This window comes from Marmota monax, unplaced genomic scaffold, assembly GCF_021218885.2.
Source record: "Marmota monax isolate L192 unplaced genomic scaffold, Marmota_monax_Labrador192_F-V1.1 WCK01_AAM20220418_F8-fsc00062, whole genome shotgun sequence".
Taxonomy (NCBI): Eukaryota; Metazoa; Chordata; class Mammalia; order Rodentia; family Sciuridae; genus Marmota; species Marmota monax.
In genome coordinates this window covers 1,604,123-1,623,616 of record NW_026695221.1, presented here as the reverse complement: position 1 = coordinate 1,623,616, position 19,494 = coordinate 1,604,123, and the positions used below count along the sequence as shown (strand labels likewise).

Here is a 19,494-nt window from a genome sequence, read left to right as displayed (position 1 = left end):
GATGACCAAATGGTGGGGAACAGGTGGGCTGAAGTGGGGAAGGGCAGGATGGTGCAGCCCAGGACACATTAATTAACAACTTAACTATAGCTCCCTGTAGGGAAGGGCAATTCCTGGGACAGGTTACCTTAGCAACAGGTTGGAGCAGGGGGAGGTTCTTTATGAGGGTGGAGGAAGGGCTCTGAAGGAATTAACATTTCAATCCCTCAGGGTTTCCTACTTCTCCGGACTCACTTAAAATTGGCCTGACTGTATCTGACCTGATTCGATTTACCTATCCTTACTGACTGCTTGTCTAATTCTGGCATCACTGCCCTACTACAAATGAAGGACTATTTTTAAACCCCTGTGTGTATGATTTTCTTATTAAAGAAACACACATGAGCACATGAACACAAAGCCTCCTGTGAAAGGTTTACTAAGTAGCTGCTAACAAGGGCCTCTCTCTAGGAAGTCACGTGATAAAAACTTAGCATGACCTTTCCAAATGAACTACTGCAAAAGAGAGGAATGTACAAATAAGTTGAACTGTAGCATATGTTACAGAGGGTTGTGTCTGCTATTATTTTCTTGTGTGGGTAGGGGAGGGGAATCTTTTTATTGAAATAAAATTAAAGAAGTACTTTGAAGACAAAGAGCATGGGATTAGAGCTGGGATAAAATGAGAGCATACATAGTAGGATATATTTCAAAAGATGGGGCTCAAATGGAGGGAAAATGAAATGAAACAACAAAGATGAGGCCAGACTCCCAACAAATTCTGTACAGGAATGTTTTAATAGAACAATTTTGGGGTAAGAGACTTCCCTCAGTAAAAGGATCCCTCTCTCTCATCCTATGAGGGTTGATTACACATGACCAGTCAAGGATATAATGGTACAGTGAAGGAACAGAAGCCACAATCATATGACTTTTAAAGAATATGGTCACACCAAGAAAATAAACACACTGAGGTAAAACTCCCTCTTCTCATTAAGGCTCTTTGGGAATATTGTGATTATTTTGCCTGACATGAATCAAAGTGGTGGAAAAGGGAAAGGGCAATAAATATTTATTGAGAATCAGTATGTTTCAGGTGTTAACCTCATGTAATCCTTCCCTGACATGAGTAATGTTATTCTTATTTTACAGACAAGGAATATAAGGCTTGGTGAAGTTAAGTTAACCTTTCCCAATGTTACAAAACCCAGACTCCTCTGTTCTGCTCAGAGACAAGTCTCATAGGAAACCATTTCTTTGTCACTTGATTTGCACTTTATGTTTGTATTGAACGGTATTGCAAATGCTTTTGCTTAAGCTCAGCACAAACATATTTAGTTCCTTGAACTCTTTTAACCCATTAATTCTCAAGTTTTCAATTCTGTCTGGAATTGTGGGACATGATAAGTTAAGAAACAGATCTCTCCAAACAGGAGGGAAATCAGTAGAATAGAGGTAGGAGATAGGGGGAGAGAGGAGGGAAAAGGGAGGTATTAGGGAAAACAATTGACAAATTATATTCTATTGTGTGCATATATGAATGTATATGTGACAACAAATCCCACAATTACAGATGATTATAATGCACCAATAAAAAATAAAATCCCATTGAAATGTTAAAAAATAAATCATTACCAGAGAGAGAGAGAGAGAGAGAGAGAGAGAGAGAGAGAGAGAAATGTGTCTCTGCCTAGTAGCCACACATTAGAAATAAGTATACTTGGATGATGCTGAGGCAGAGGCACAGACTGCACACCCCATGCTTGATGAATGTATCCAGAGCTTTGCTTCTGGCCTCATTGAGTTCTGATTCCCTTCTGATCAGGGTCAGCACTCTCCAGGGAACAATGAAATCCTGAAGAACAGACCATTTCACAGGGACACTCATTACCCAGTCCCCCTGCATCCCTAGACCCACTACTGTTCCAGGAATGTATCTCCACCATCAGTAATAACATTCAAACTCCATCTGTGGAGGAAAATCAATGTTTTACAATGAAGCACCTGCCATCCTCTCTCCTAGGAACCTTTGCCCCTTATAGAATATTCATGAAGGCTTTCTTTGTAATCTCTAAGTTTCCAAAGATTCCCTAAAAGACAAGACCTTTTAACAGAAAGAACTATTTCAAAATGCAGGCACAGGAAATTTAGCAGAAGAGACACTGGTTTCTGAAAACTATAATCGATCCACAGTCAGACACCATGTCACATTTCCTAAATAACCAAAATGTTTCTTCATTTAGGTAAATATGATCAGGTGAGATCATAAAGGGAGAAGAGAGCAGAAAAAAAAAATCCCTGGACCCAAGTGGAATTTTCCTCTTTTTGATTTTTCCATTTGTCTTTGATAAAAGGAGAGAGACCACCATTATAAAATGACTCTTACACCATATGCCAAACATTTATTTATGATTTTGGCATATGGTGACCTGAACTGGAAAGAAGGTTTAAGAAAGAAAAGGCAAATAGAATTATAAAAGTTTAAAGTTATTTAAATTTTTTTATTCTGTCATTATGAAATTTTTTTTGGAAGGTAATTAATTTGCATTTGCAATGGTTTGAGAAGTTTTAAATATGTATGAAGAAGATCATAGTAATGGAAATTGAGGCATATCTTAGCAACAACCTCAATCTATTTCATGTTTCTTGGCATTTATGTATATAAATTTGCTATATATATATATATGTGTGTGTGTGTGTGTGTGTGTGTGTGTGTATATATTTCCAAGACAACGTAGTAGGATGAAGTCCTTATGTTAACTATTGAGAAATACTCATTGTTGGAAACTGGCATGTTTTATTAATAAGTATATTCAGAAATCTGTTGTTATGCTGTTTCTGGGAGTGTTAGGAATATTCTTTATATATTTGATACAATGAAAGTTTTTTCAAGGATTTTTCACACTATTAAGTAACAATTTTTTTTGGGGGGAGGGGTTACTGGGAATTGAACTCAGAGGCACTTGGCCACTGAGCCACTGTATTTTATTTAGACAGGGTCTCACCGAATTGCTTAACACCTCGCTTTTGCTGAGGCTGGCTTTGAACTCATGATTTTCCTGCCACAGCCTCCCGAGCTGCTGGGATTACAGGTGGGCACACGGTGCCCAGCTTTAAATAAGATTTTAAATCCTAATTCCTCCTTAGGTCTAGTTTCTAGTTTGTTTTTATCCTTGTCTTCAGCTTCTTGTCTTCATAAGATTCTGCTCCATTTTTCTCCCCTAACCTTATTTGTTGTCTCCAAATATTCGGAATTCAAAGCAAAGAATTAACCCGATATTCTACATATAAACTATTTGGGCATGCCATTATAATTTTGATCTACCACAGAAATGAATTGTTTTAGAAGAATATTGCTTTTATGTACATCATAGTGTATGTCTTACTAATGTTTTAGGCAGATTTTTGTTTTCATCACATTTTGAATCAGGGCCCCTAAAGATGTGAAGATAATAATGCTTCCAAGATAACTAAGCTGCATCCTTATTTGTAAAATAAGAAAAAGATGAATTCCCCACATTTTAATGGAGTGTTTCTTCTCAGACCTGTAGTGACAGATTTATTCTAGTTATAGAAATGTACCCAGCCCCACTTTTGAACGTTTCTTTACCCTCCTCCCACCAAGTTCTTTCAAGAGATATCAAGGGCCAGGTTTAGAGCATCGCTGCCTCCATAGCAACCAGACTTCAGCTTCCTCTGTCACCATGGTGCTGCCTCGTCGTGGCCGGTGGTCGCTATGGTAACTGGGGGCGGGTTGCAGGCTCCAGACCGGCTGGACGCATGCGCGCGGGGTCCGCGAGCTGCGCCGCGCGCCCGCCGGGCCCCTCACCTCCCCTCGACATGGCGCTGAGGCTGCTACCGCGACTTCGGCTCGGTGCCCGGCTGCCTGACTTCTTTCTGCTGCTGCTTTTCAGGGGTGAGTTGGCGTGTTTCTGCCGTTGGGAGGGTAGGGTCTCCCTCCGGGCGATGGAAGCAGAGCGGGCTGAAGCGGATGGTTCTGGTACTGAAGGAATAGCGGTCCCAGCTCTGGGGACTCTGGGAGTCCCGGGCCGAAGTAGCAGCGCGAATCCCTGGTAGGGGGTGGGGTTTCGAGCCGGGGTCTGTGGGAAGCCCGGGCAGCCGGGCCCGGGCAGTGGGCTTATTTCGGGCAGGCGGAGTAACTCCGAACTGTGGGCGCTTCCCGGCGAGGGTCTGATCCCTGTTGAAGGGCCTCAGCTCTGGTGGAGAGCTCTCCGGGACGGTGGGCTTTAGTCCCCCAGAGTGGGCACCGCCTTCTGCGTGGACAACAGCAACTGTGGTGTGGACTCGGAAAGTCACTGGGAAGCTGCGGAGTAGTGCGGTGTCCAAAAGTGGACAGCGAGTGGCTTTGCAAAGTACCAGTGAGGCAGTACTCCGAGGCCTGTCCGGTTTCTTGGTTCCAGCTAGAGCTCTGCTGATCTGCTTTTCGCCAGTCAACAAAGGAATTGAATTGGGCAAACCCAGCTTTCCTTTTCCAGAGATAAAACTGCACGGTTATCAGTCCAGTACCTCTTTGTATTTAGCCTGGTGGGGGAGACCCTTACCCCAAATAGCATCTGGGCCATTTTGACCAGGGCACGCTGATAAACCTGAGAAATTTGTTCATATTCTTTGCTACTTTTTGGAATTCTCATGAGATCCGTATTTCCCTGGTTAGTTGAACAGAAGTGCTCTAATAGCTTCCATTTAGTATGTATTAATACACCCACACACTCTCACGGCATTTCAAAGTCATTATTTCGTTTAGACCTTAGAACCACCTGTGTGAGGTGGATTTTATTACACTATTTTCAGATTTTAATGGAGTCTATTTCTAAGGCTGCCTTCAGAGTAAGTAGTGTAAAACTCACATTTACTCAAAAGAGCTTCACCAACTCTTCTTGACTAGTAAGCTTTCCAAGGTAACCAAAACTGTCATCCCTTGATGTCTTCCAGAAAATACCAATTAAACCACGAAGGGGCTCTTGGGAATGGGGGTGGGGTGTGTGTGAACAGATTTAAGAAAACAAAGATTCTTGTGTTTGATGCTTATTCTAGTAGGATGCTCAGGTTGGTGGTAGTTAAAAACTAAGGGTCTGGCACAAAAATAAGAAGGATCAGTCTCAGCAAAGTTACTTCCAGAACCAAATGCAATTGGAGATAAAAGTGACCAAAGGCTAGCCAGGGGACAAGGGTGTCAGGAATGTCCAGCTCCCACTGTGTTGGTTACACTGACACTGTCCTATTCACAGACTGTAACAACTCTCTATTGTTGAAAAGATTTGTTCACATGAGTTTGCAGTTTTTATTGCAGAAACATTTGGTAGTTTCCTGCAGGAATGAGTTTCAATTTTGTGGTTTATTAATAATAATATGCAACTCTAATCTTTGATTTTGCCCTCTCTGAGGGGCTAATTTTGTGATTTTCTTGCTATAGAGTGTTGGAATTTACCTGAAGATCATAGCAGGAAGAATCAGATTTTCAAGACCAGGACTAATGACATTGAATCAAGGTGGCAGGATGTATTAATCCACTTTGAAGCCACTTTGAAGGGATGTAACTTTTTTTTTTTTTTTTTTTCTGATTGGGTTTTCCATTCTTAGGTTTATACTAACCTAAGTGTACTCTATTAAACTTTCACAAGATCTTGACAATGATGTCTTTTTAATTTTTTTTTAGGATTTTTTTAACTGCTATTACTATTCAGTGTTTTCTTTTAAAAAATGTCCCTGATTTTATAGCAAACATTAATAGTTAAACTTTATTGGCTTTTGTTAATTTAATATGAATTAGTGAAATTTTTATTCGGATCAGTTTAACCAACTAATCAAGTGTTCAAGACCGTCATTTGTAAATAAAATATTCCTGTGTTCAATTGATGACAGTTGCAATTCAACAAATCATTATTAGACTTGTGTGTTTCAAAAAAAAACAAAAGAACACCTGTCCCGGGAATGAGCAGTTTTAAATCAGCTGCTCATTCCCAAATGACTTGTTGATGGACATTTGTTCTTGAGTACTGCAGACTAGAGAGAGTGAATGGGTAGCTGCTAGAAATACTTAATTACAAATAATTACACTTTTATATCTAGAAAGATTTATCAGCCACCCAACCCTAAACTGTGTGAAACTTGCTCCTAAGTCAGCACCATAGCATAGATTTAAATCAGTTCTTTTGAAAAATAAGTAGACTTTTATCAAGCTTACTTTCTGAGGTGGCAGAATGTAACAGAAGGAGCTATGGATTTAGTGCATTCAACTAGCAGCTGTTAGGGATATGATATTAGTAAATTCCTTCTTCATAAATTCTTTGAATTTTTTTGAAGCACTAGTGGGATAAAATATGTGTGAATGAAGTTAGGATGTATACTGTCTGCTGAAGGATATCCTAGTTGTGAAGTTCTCTATTAAGATGTTTTTTAGGGGCTGGGGATGTGGCTGAAGCGGTAGCGCGCTCGCCTGGCATGCGTGCGGCCCGGGTTCGATCCTCAGCACCACATACAAACAAAGATGTTGTGTCCGTTTATAACTAAAAATAAATAAATAAATATTAAAATTTAAAAAAAAAAAAAGATGTTTTTAGAATCAGGTGATACTGTATGAAAGTGATGCTGTTAGAGTTGAATGCAAATTTTAAATTTTTGTACTCTCTAAATTCTAGCGTATATGCATATATCTTTTCTGGAGTATAAAGAGATCATGAAAAGAAAGTTTGAGCAAGCATATTCTTTTACACTCAGTTTAGCAAGGACTGTATCCACTACCGTACTGTAGTGTAGGAGAACCTTAATTTACTGCCTCTTTGCATTTGCCATGGCACACTAACTTTCTGAAAGTTAGTCCTTGTTTCTGATGTTCCAGGAATGCTGTGTTTATGTTTTTTTGGTTTTTTTTGTGTGTGTGTTTGTGTGTTGGTAACTGGTATGTTTTCTTTGTTTTTAAATAGTATCTATTATGTGTTATATATTGCATTCCCCATGCATAGTTAGTATGTATAGTGATTGCAGTGCTGCTTGTGTAAAAAAAATAAACTTTTTAATACAATTAGGACCATATAAACATTTTTTTACTATGTCTTCTTTCATTTGCAAAGTATCTCAAGACTCTTGTGGTTCCCACAAATTATTGCTAAGATCAGACTGTACTATATTCTTGATGTCTGCTATGTTTGACAACCTCAGCTTCCTAGCTCTAACTAAGCATATATCTTAGTCTGTTTTTCAGTACAGAAGACATTTTTTTTTCTTAGTAGCTGTGATATACTAGGCCCTGTTTTCCATGCTAAGGGTGCAAAATGAATAAAGCCCCCAGACCTTAAAGAACCAGAATGACTGCATATTGAGTTACACCAAGCTTTAGTTGTTTTGTTTGGTGTGAGTGCATTGTATCTTCTAAAGGATATTAAAACTTTCTTGGGAACAGAGGCTGAATTTCTTTTTTATCTTTCCAGAGGAGACCCTAGTAAATGTGTCACTTAAAAGTCTGTTAATAGTTTTTAAACATTTTCTATGTGTCTAGGCATTTTTAAATGTATATTATTTTCATTCCAGTGGCCTTAGGAACTTTGGGAAAGTTTCAGTTTTTACTATAGTAGTTATGGAATTAAGAATAATTATATCTTGGACTTATTTAATTTCATAGTCTGTTTTCTGCCATCTTCCCTGTGCGGTTACAAGGTTAAGAAGAAAAACATGGAGAAATACTTAGAAGTTGATACAAGCTGTAGGTACTACTAGTATATGTTTGTAATTACATAAAGTACTAGGGAAAACACCTGGAAGAAAGTGTACTAAAATGTAGGTAAGTTCTCTAAGTGGTAGGTCATTTTCTACTGTTTTGTTTTCCTGTATGATTCTTTTATCCTTTTGTCTGCTTTTCCAGTTTTCTTTAATGTGAGAGTGTTTATTTTATATTGAGAAGATTACATTGTGTTTTGAATTCTAGTAGATAAAATAGTGGAATTTTAAACTTGGCACTAGTAATGGAAACACTTAATTTGTTTAGTTTAATGTGATAGCTTATAGATTGTGCCTTTTTCTAGCTTCTTAATGTCAGCCACATTGGATGAAGGAAGGGCTGATTTGAAGTTCAGTTGTTTGATCATGTATTGTTTGTGACTCATTGAAGAGCTTGTTTGGTGTTGGCTTTTGGATTACAGAGCCAGCTGTGACATCACCAACAAATGGTTAATTGGAAAACTAAAAGAGAGCTGCTGAGAGTCCCTGTCTCCCCTCTTCTGTTTGAACAAACAAAATAATCTGAGTAATTGCTTTGTTCTACTTCTTCAGAGTTCAGTATTTATTGAACACTTAACTGTGTGTCACACAGGCAACTCCTGGAGGAGGATCTCTGTTCTCTTCCTCTCAGGTAATAAGAATACAAGGTCAAATTAATTTCCACTGAAAGTGACTCAGAAAGGTGTTTCTTGAAGTGAATCATCACCTAATGGGCCCCATCGCTCTTCCTGCCCAACATGGACTTTTTTTTTTTTTTTTTAACTTAAAATTTATTAGATTAAGAATTAACCTTTGTAAATTGGCCTCTGAGCAAAGCAGATTTTAAAAAAAACTTTTATAGTTGCATAAAATAGGTCTGAACATAAATTATAATTTAGGCATGCAGGATCAAAATTATGAGTTCAATAATATAGAATTTTTTTTTTTTTAATTGTTGGCTGTTCAAAACATTACATAGTTCTTGATATATCATATTTCACAATTTGATTCAAGTGGGTTATGAGCTCCCATTTTTACCCCATATACAGATTGCAGAATCACATCAGTTACACATCCATTGATTTACATATTGCCATACTAGTGTCTGTTGTATTCTGCTGCCTTTCCTATCCTCTACTATCCCCCCTCCCCTCCCCTCCCCTCCCCTCTCCTCCCCTCTTCTCTCTCCAACATGGACTTTTTGTTGGCTATCTTTCTCCCACGAAAATATTTAATGTCTTTAGAATGAAGTGCAGCTGTCTGGAGGTTTACAGAATGAAAATCCTGACAGCTGCTTTCCTTTACCTTTTTTTGGCCCATGTTTTCCTCTAAAGCATCTCTATCAGAGTTCTGAAATTTACATTTTAAAAAATTTTTATTGATTTATTTTTTTTAGTAGTGAGAACTGAACCTAGGGGCACTTAACATTGAGCCACATCCCTAGATCTTTTTATTTTTCATTTTAAGACAGGAATCTCACTAAGTTGCCACAGCTGACCTTAAACTAGTGATCCTCTTGCCTCAGCCTGCGAATAGCTGGAATTACAGGTGTGGGCCACCATGCTCAGCAAGAATTCTGAAACTTTTAATTAGCCAGCTCATATTTATTTGGTAGTCTCCATTTTTGAGGCAGTAAAGGCTTCAGTGCACAAAACAGAGAGATTTAAAATAATGCTGCCTTCAACTGGAAGTAATGGACAGTTTAGATAGTTAACCAAGCAAGCAGCCTTTGGGTAAATATTTTATGTATTTAAAAATGAGAACACTTAACTCTGGGTTGCTGTGGCAGAGAAGAATTTTTAAGAATCACTTGGACTTATTTGGGATAATTTTTATTTACATAAGCACAGATTTGTGGAAATGAAAGTGTTGAGAACCAGAAAAGTAGAGGAAATATATGAGCTAATATAAATAATATAAACTAATAGTATTTCCAAGTCTATACTTGGGAATACACATATTATTATTTGGGAATAGTGAGATATTATCATGATAAATAATAGCAGCTGTCATTTATTTATTTATTTTTTCTTAAATCTTTTTTATTTTAAGAGGGAGGGAGGGAGGGAGGGAGGGAGAGAGGGAGGGAGGGAATGAGAATGAGAATGAGAGAATTTTAATATTTATTTTTTGGTTTTCGGCGGACACAACATCTTTGTTTGTATGTGGTGCTGAGGGTCGAACCCGGGCCGCACGCATGCCAGGCGAGCGCGCTACCGCTTGAGCCACATCACCAGCCCCAGCTGTCATTTATTAATCATGTGCCAGGCATTGTGATGATTGCTTTATCTGGTATCTTAGTAAGTCCAGACTACTATAACAGAATACCATAAACTGGGATGTCCATGAACAAGGTGCTAGCATATGCAGTTCCTGTGAGGTTCCCCTTCCTGGCTTGCAGGAAGTCATGGACTGCTGTGGAGTGAAAGGTGCTCTGATACCTTTTCTTATAAGGGTCATCACTAATTCCATAATGGTGTCTCTACCCTCATGACCTCATCTAAACCTAATTACCTTTGAAAAGCTTCACCTTCTTATAATATTACATTAGGGGTTAGGGTTTCAACAGGAATTTCAGAGGGACACAGACATTTAGCCCATAGCACCCAAACTGTCTTTTTGGTCTCAGCAGTTTTTTAGGTCTCATTTTGCAGATATGGAATCTGAGGCTTGGGCAGGCTAATTACTTGTTGTCCACCACAGAGCACATTAGCAAGAAACTAGATTACAAAGCACTTTAAATAATAGCCTAAGAAATTTGGGCTGTGTTGTGTACAGTATATAAATTCATTTGTCAGTTTAAAGCAGGAAAGTTAAATAATCAAAATGTAATCAAGAATATTAGAAAAGAAAGGGCAGTGAGGAAGCTGTCAGAGTAGTTCCACCTAACATAATTCAGTGTAAACATCTTGATGTTGAACTAGTTTTTTTTAAATATATTGCCTGTGGGGAATATGTTCCAAGACCCTAAGTGGATGCCTGAAACTGCAGATATTACTAAACCCTGTATATACAATTGTTTGTCAGCTGTTTCGCTGTTGCTGTCAAAAGAAGAATTTTAGTGGAGGAAAAGTTTATTTAATGCTCTCAGTTTCAGTCCACAGGCAGCTGGCTCCATTGCACTGGGCCCAAGGTGAGGCAGAACATCGAGGCAGAGGAAAGGGGAGGGTCCTGCCTCCTCCAGCATACCCTACCTACCTAAATTATTACCTAGTTAATCCCTATGAGGGAATGAATGCACTGATTATGATATGATGTCGAGACTCTCATAACCCAATCATTGAATTTCTACACTTTCTTACATTGTTTTACACATAAGATTTTGGGGATACCTCATATCTAAGCAATAATAACTGTGTTTTTTTCCTGTATATACATAGACAAATTTAATTTTTTTTTTTCATTTTAACTAAGCACTTATGCACTTGTCTGAAACTTGCAGTTTGATGTACAACAAGAAAACTCACATACATTTTCTTTTCCTTCTTCACAATATTGTCTGTAGAAGATTCATTCTTTTTTTAATATTTATTTTTTAGTTTTAGGTGGACACAATATCTTCATTTTATTTTTATGTGGTGCTGAGGATTAAACCCAGTGCCTCATGCATGCTAGGCAAGCACTCTACCACTTGAGCCACAACCCCAGCCCAGAAGATTCATTCTTACCATAAATTTTAGCAATATCAAATGATTTTTTTTCCTTATTAAGTCTAAAATTTCTACCTTTTCCCTTAAGGGTAAAGCTTTCTGGCTTCTTTGTAGTATTTCTGAATTGCCATCATCACTACTCTTGCATTGTGGGGCTGCTATTAAATAAAATAAGGATTGCTTGAACATAAACAATGTGATATTGAGCCATGATCTGGTAACCATGATGTCTACTAAGTGACTAATGGGCATTAACTTGTATATGGTTATGCCGGACAAAGGGATGATTCATGTCCTAGACAGGACTTAGCTGAAAGGCATGAGATATCATGCTATTCAGAATGACATGCAATTTCAAACTCATGAATGCTTTATTTCTGCAGTTTTCCATTTAGTATTTCATTTCCTTATTTTGTTTTTTGTTACTTTTTTACCTGCCTGCCTTTCTGCCTACCTGCCCGACTCCCCTCACTCCCCCTTTCTTTCTTTCGCTCAAACTCAGCCTAGCATATGCTTTGGCAAGTATTCTACCACTGAGCTACCTCCTAGCCCCTATGTCTGAAATATTAATATTTCAGACTGCAGTTGAGCTTGGGTAATGAAAACTGTGGAAAACAAAACTGCAGATAAGGAAGACTACTGTATCTGAAAATATGCCTATATTAATCTTATTCTTGAAGTATGTGTTTGCTAGATTATAATTTTAGATTGACAGTTATTCTGTCATAAAACTTGGACTATATATGCCTTCTGGTTTCCATTATAACTGTTGTGAAGTCTGCAGTCTGTCTTATCTTCACTCCTATCTGATCTTGCTGTTTTTTCTCTAGCTACTTTAAAGATGCTTTGACTTTCTGAAATGTTACTACAACGTGTCTTGGGGGAATTTCTTTTAAGTTATTCTACTTATAATATATTGCACTCTGTATCTGTGAATTTCTTTCCTGTTATTTCACAGGTATTTTCTATTCACATATTGCTTGGCTTCTATTTTCTTGATTCTTCTCCTTTGGGACTCTGATTAAACATATCAGTCACTCTGGCTTTAAGACTGTTAATCTTTCTGTCATAATTGTATGTTCTTGACTGTCTACTGTTTTATGTTCTGTTTTCATATTTGTTTGTGATTAACTACTTCTGCTTCCAACTCTGTCTATTGTTTAGTCATGCATAGAGTTTTTCTCACTGATTGCTGTTCATTCCTGAAATTTTACTTGGTTCTTTTTGTCCTCTTTTTGCTTGTTTAATTTTTTATTCCTTAAAAAATTGAAACATTTTATGCTTAGCTTTTTTGTATTTCATATCTGATATTTCATATTTCAAATATCTGAAGTCTTAGGCATCTAAACCTATTTGTTGTTTCTTATGACTCTTTGCTTATAAGATGATATTTGGTTGATGTTCATCTCTGAAAACTGGTCTTAACCCAAGAAAGCATGCATTTTTGTTTTGTTTTGTTTTTAAGACCATATGTTCAGTTGAGTGCCAAGATTGCCACTCTCTGGGATGATTGTTGCCCCTTCTCTGTCACTGTCATAGTTTGAAAATATCAGCCTCTGCTTCTCTACTTTCCTGCTGGTCTACAGGTACAGTTTCCACACTGATGTGTTAAAATGAGCAAAATTTTCCCTCAAAATTTCCCTTTCCATCTTATTACTTTCTGGTTCAGCTCACAGATATTTGGTTTGCCCTTTTAGGGGTCTCCCATTTCCTGTGAGCCCAGAGATGCATGAAAGCCATGGTTTATGCTGGATATGATATGGCATACCTGTAATTCTAGTGACTTGTGAGACTGAGGCAGGAGGATCACAAGTTTAAGGTAAACCTGGGCAACTTAGACTTTGTCTCAAAATAAAAAAATAAATAAATAAAAAGGGTTGCAGATATAGCTCAGTGGTAAAGCACTCCTGGATTCAGTCCCTAGTAACAGAAGGAAAAAGAAGTCATAGTTTAAAATTTGGAGAATTACATCTATCCACACTAGATATTCACCTGAAACAGAGTTACTCTGTTGTAGAGGCTCTAGTGAAGACATTTAGAGGCAGAGTACAAAGGTAACCCTGAGTTTTCCAGCTGGAATCTGAAGTTCTGGTTTTTACATGATGAAATTCTGGCTCACTGAAAGGTATAGTCTTGTGAGGAAAAAAACTGCATCTGTGGAAGGTTCCATTGTTCATAGCCTTTAGATACTTTCCTAGGTGAAGGAAGGAGCACAGCACTGTGGGTGTTAGGCATTTCCCAGTTTTGCATGTGATTCATATTTTGGACCTTGGGGAAATAATTGGTTTTAATCAAACCATTTGAAAGTAATTTAAACCCTGCCTCTCTCACACTACCACCAAAATATCCACATTTCCTTCCTGTTGTTAGATAGCCCACTTTAGCTTCCAAAGAAGTGATTTTATAGGTATATCAGAGAATTTGTAACCAGTTAATTGAATTAGTCCATATTTGGTCATTATAATTGTATTTGAGGGTTTTGAAAAACTGTTTAACAGAAACTCTTTCTCTTCTGAAAGTTTAGAGGTGCTTTAGAAAAGCCAGGTAAATCTAGTTTGAATCCCCTCTGTACTCTTGAGAGGTGGGCAGAGTTATCCTTCAGAGCTTTAAGGTTTTAAAATTTGTTGGTTTTTTTATTATTATCTGTGCAACCTTACTTACTAGATCCAGTGTTTCAAGAGTTCCTGTGTTTGTTTGCCATGAAGAAGAAAGGGATAGCTAGTTGGTTTTGTTGGCATTCTTAATTAGATCTGATTTCTTAGCATCAGATCTGAAGTTTTCAATCTGACCATATTTGGCCTCGCTTTTAATTCTACTGATAAGAGAATGAGCTTGGAACCTTAGCTGTGAGTCTAGAGCAGTTGCTCAGTAGGAACAACTATTTAAGTGCTTTTTAAATTTTATTTTATTTACCAGGCACAGTTTTAGACTTTGAGGGAACATCAGCTTTTATGTTTTGAATAGTTAATAGGAAAAGGTGAAATCTATGATTCCTGTCCTTCAAAAGCACTTTTATGCATATAGGTGAAAAGTTTTCATATACGTTTTGGGATTTTATAACTCCCTAAAAGAAGAACATTTGTGTACCTCTGAGAAGCTGCTCTAGGAGTTCTTGGGGATACAGTCTTAGGGCATCTTCTGAAATGGATCTAACTACCACATGTAGGGTTCAGAAGTGGTAAACAAATGTATCACTTTGTTATTTTGTTATTTCTTCTTTCAGTTAATTCTGTTGGAGCCTGACTTTTTTTGCTAGACTATTTTATGATTGCTGACTGTCAGTTTCAAACATCTGTTCATACTCTCTATACATTTCTATCTTAAGTTACTCTACAAAGATAGGTCAGAGTTGAGACTTTGACTTATATTGAAAAACAAGTTATGCATGTAATTGTAGAAATGTTTTAATTCTGTGACTTTTATGGTGTTTCATCATGTTGGTATAGCTCCAGGAAGGGAATAGATTTAAGTCATATGAGAAACAGCAAAATGCTGATGTGAAATAATTGCTAGAATTCCTCTTCTATCTGACTGTGGAGTCCATTTATAACAGATCTCACTCTTTTTTTTTTTTTTTTTTTTAAACCCTCCTTCTTTCTCTCTAACTTAGGCGCTAGGACTGAGCAGACATTTCATAACATTGGATAAGGGATCTGGACCTCAATGAAGCCAAAACAAATATTTCCTCCTACTGTTACTCTATGGCTAATATCCCACATGCTGTTTGCAAATGACAACAAAACTCTCAGAGTGAGTTCAGAGTCAGGTAACTTTTTTGAGGAGTATGTTTTGTGTTTTGTTCTTTCTTGAACTCACAGGTTTTACCTTCTATGCTTTTCTTGTCAAGTACATTTCCTAAGTGTAAAGTAAATAAAATCTGTTAAAACCTTGGTTGCTTCTCTAATATGTGTGCAGCACCTTTTAGCTCACATTTTTAAAAATCTCCTTTAATGAAACCTCACAGGAAGAAAATTAGGTAGAGTTTAGAGACTCTAGTTTTAAGCCTTATGATTTGTTTCTTTCTCCCATCCATAATGGAATAGTTATATGACCTGGTTGGTTGTAAAGCCTGTTTTTGAGTGGGTGTCACTTTATCTTCAAAGGAGAAACTATTGAATTTGGCTTTTTGGATGACGGAGAGGGAAACTTTCTTTTCCTGCCTATGTCTACCCTTCCCAAAGAGGAGCTGGGGAGATGGAGGAGGATTCTAGAAAAATGTTGCTGTTCTCCTGTCTTTTACAAGGTTATGACTTTAATGATTCATTTTTCTTCTGAGAGGATCCCAAGATTAATAACATGGTCTTTGCCTCTGTAACATTGTCTGTCACTGTCTTCTGAATAAACTTGTTCTTTGACAGTTCCCTTCAGTGACTGTAGCTCATTCACTACAAATGCAGGACATTGGTTTTTCTTCCTGTTCATCTCCCATTCTTTCCTCAATATCCTCCTTCATGGACTTTTCTGTAAAGCTTCTCTTGTAGATCTCTAGACAGGCAATTTCTTCCTCTTCTGAATTCCCATTTATCTGGAAGGTTTGAATCTTGACATAGGTTTGAATCTTGGCTCTAATATATGACTCATGAAAGCCAATTCTTAAGAAAGTAGAAACAAAAATAACAGTCATCAATATAGTAAAATTAAAATTAATTCGTGTGAAGGGCTTAGCAGAGTGCCTAGTATAGTAGTAAGCTTTCAGTGTTTTGTTTTTCATCAATAGATGGTAGAAATTTGCTATTACTAATTGTTGTTGCTGCTGCTACAGCTACATCTATTACTACTATCCTACAGTTAATTTGATTCTTAATTATTCAGAGGCAAATTTAAAGTGAAGCCCATCACACAGGCTTCAGGAGCTATTCCAAGGCCCTGGATTTCACCCTGTCAGTGTGTCCTCAAATATGCAGAAGTTGTTTTGGCTACTATCAATTAAAACTTTTTTTCTTCCACTCTGTCTTCCTTTCTCTTGTACTTCTTAGGTTGAGTAGTATTGAAATGGCCATAGGCATTTTTTCCCAGCTAAGGGGAGGTGAGTTGGGAGCTATTCATTTTGGGTAATTAGAATTGTAGGCAACTCAGTGTCGGAATGGCTTCCAGGAGTGTTCTGTCATGTTATTTGACTCACCTAGGATTATGCCATGAAGCTGTAGGGCCTACCATGAAGGCTACTCTGTAGTGCCAAAGTTATAGTCTGTAATAACCATTTCAGGGAGAATGTGGTTGAAAACTGGGTAATAAACCTCTGCAGGGAGGGAAAGAGTGTTTAAGATTAGCCACTCTGCAAGGAAACCTGAAATGCTGATTTTTATAATGTGAAACTTTAGATTGAAGTTTTTCTAAGGTTAACAACTGCCCTTAAAACTGAATGATTTCTAGTTAATGAATATTTGATTTTCTCATGATATTATCAATAATGATTTGGAAGTAGAAACAATCCTTGCAAACTATTAATAAATATCAAATTATTATTTTAATATTTCATATTAAAAATTTTATTTACCATGCTAAAAGAAAGTCTTAATTATTCTGTTATTGCTCTAGATAGTATTACAAAATTATTGCTATATGTTGAGGTGATCAAAGATCATAAAACATGTAGGAAAAATTATAGAATACCAAAGAATTACTAAAAGTGATTTTAATGTTATCATCTCTGCTTTGCTTTTATTCCCCTGAGTTCTGAAGTTTCATTAGTTCTCTAGTTCTCCAAAATTATTACAGTCCTAACTTAGAGGACCTTCTCTTGTAGAAGCTTCCTTTATGGCTTATTTTGATGAGATAGCAAGTTTTAAAAATCCAGTTTTCTTATGTTGGAAAAATTTTATCTAAAACACAGATTGTCCCAAGTTTTTCTGTGAAAACAAAAATCTAGTTTTAAGTTTCGTGAGTAAAGAAGAAAATTTCTCTTTGACATTCTTGGATTTGAAAACTGGTTCAGTGATTATTTGTAGAAAAGATTAGACCTCTTATGCCTAGGGGAAAATGTCATGCCTGAACTAGCAAGCATCGAATAATAAAAGGTTTTAGTGGAAATTCCAGCATATTTTTAAGTAAGGGAACTGCCAGTATAAATCACTGAGTTTGTGTTCTAAACGGCTTATTAAATAAATAACTATTAAGAAAGGATGAGTTCAGGACAAGAAAATGCTATGTGAACAGATAGGCCCTGGGCTGTTTTTACCTGAGAGTTTCAGATTTGTCTTTCCCCATACATTGTTGGTGAAATGAAAGGACAGAAATATCACATCGTGAGATTATTGTGCCATGTACTGTTAGGATGAAGGACATTTTTTTTTCTTAAAAAAAAAAAAAAAATATATATATATATATATATATATATACACACACACACACACACACACACACACACACACACACACACACATATAAAGGAAAAGTAAGAGAGCATGAAAGGAAAGGAAAACACTTTAATTCAACAAAATCCTTCTGTTTAACACCCCAAAATTCTTATGCCAAAATTAACCATAGGCACGGGCATTAAACCCAAGCATTATAGGCATTAAATCCTGGCTTCCCAGCTCTCTCTCATGGATTACTTTAATATTCATTTCAAAGTGTTAGTTGAAATCTTTACAGTGATATTAATTATTGTTTAATAGCTAGAAGTATCAATTGGACAGCAAAATCTTAGAGTCTGCCTTATTATAGACATAGCTAGATAAGACTCTTAAAAAAAATTTCCTGTGAAGATTGTTTTAGTTGGCCTTCTCTGAAAGAAGGAACTATCTTATAGACCAAATATAGCTACTCGATAACTAGGCTGAGGGTCAGAGGAGACCCAGCTTTTGCCACTGATTTACATTATGATCCTAGCCAGTCATTTAATTCTTTTGTGTTAAGTTCTATACCCATAAAACAAGCATTTATTCCTCTTAACTAACATAGACATATAGGTTACAGAATTTCTAGAGCTAAAAGGTACTAGTTTCTTAAAGCTACAGAGTTTCTCAACCTTGGTGCTGTGAACATTTTGGGTTAGATAATCCTTATGAAGGAACATCTGTATATTGTAGGTTGTTTAGCAGCATCCTGGCCTCTTTGTATCAGTATGAATGTTCCAGTTGTGACAACCAAAAATGATTCCAAACTTTCCTGATGCTCTATGGTTGTCAGTATCCCAGTTGAGAAGTACTGCTATAAGACATTATTCAATAAGAAACAGCTGAGGCCTAGAGTCCAATTTTATTTATTTATTTATTTAGGTGATGCAGGGCCTTGCACATGCTAAACAAGAATCAAATTTTATTAATACACTCCCTCCTCAATTCCCCAGATTCTACCTTGAATTAATTCATTTTAATTCCATACCAAAAGTAGTGGCATATATTTAATACCAAAACAAAAAAATTGAATGCTCTGAATTTAACAATAATGTAGTATCCACTTACCACTTCTAAAGCTCTTATCATGCTTTAAGCATCTTAAATGCTTACAAAATGCTTGAACAATGCTTATTAAGAGTTGGAATGGGGGCTGGGTTGTAGCTCAGTGGTAGAACACTTGCCTAGCATGTGTGAGGCACTGGGTTCAATTCTCAGCACCACATAAAAATAAATAAAGGGCCACCAACAACTAATAAAATACTAAAAAAAAAGAGTTGGAATGGATCAGCCACACCAGTAAGTTTAATTGGATATGATGTGTGGGATATTGACAACTAGTGAATTTCATGCTATTGAAAAGAACGGAAGAATGCATTTCAGGAATCTAATGCCTCTTCACCAAATAAAATCAGTGTGATTTTATTTATATACAAACAGCCTTAGGTTTGTATTGAATTTCTTCTGTCTTCCATTCTTACTTTAAAACATCAAGTTTTTTTTTTTTGGGTGGGGGGGCTGATCTTGGTACCAGGGAATTGAACTAAGGGCCACTGGACCACTGAGCCACATCCCCAGTCCTGTTTTGTATTTTATTTAGAGACAAAGTCTCACTGAGTAGTTTAGCACCTTGCTTTTGCTGAGGCTAACCTTGAACTCGAGATCTTCCTGCTTTTCAGTTTCCCAAGCCCCACTGGGATTATAGGCGTGTGCCACTGCACCTGGCTTGTTTTTAATAATGGAAAATCTTCACATATAGTATGTAGCACTTATTAAATTTTATTTTATTATTTAATTCCATATCTGATGGCTCA

General features: G+C 37.0%; 1 protein-coding gene across 1 annotated transcript in view; it reads left to right on the top strand.

The window, feature by feature from the left end:
- Positions 1-3,779: 3,779 nt before the first annotated feature.
- Positions 3,780-19,494, top strand: part of Jam3 (junctional adhesion molecule 3) — a 74,019-nt gene continuing 58,304 nt past the window's right edge. Inside the window, exon 1 of the mRNA XM_046432803.2 lies at positions 3,780-3,895. Within this exon, the coding sequence (XP_046288759.1) occupies positions 3,820-3,895 (76 nt within the window). The 5' untranslated portion in view covers positions 3,780-3,819. The remainder of the gene's footprint in view (positions 3,896-19,494) is intronic.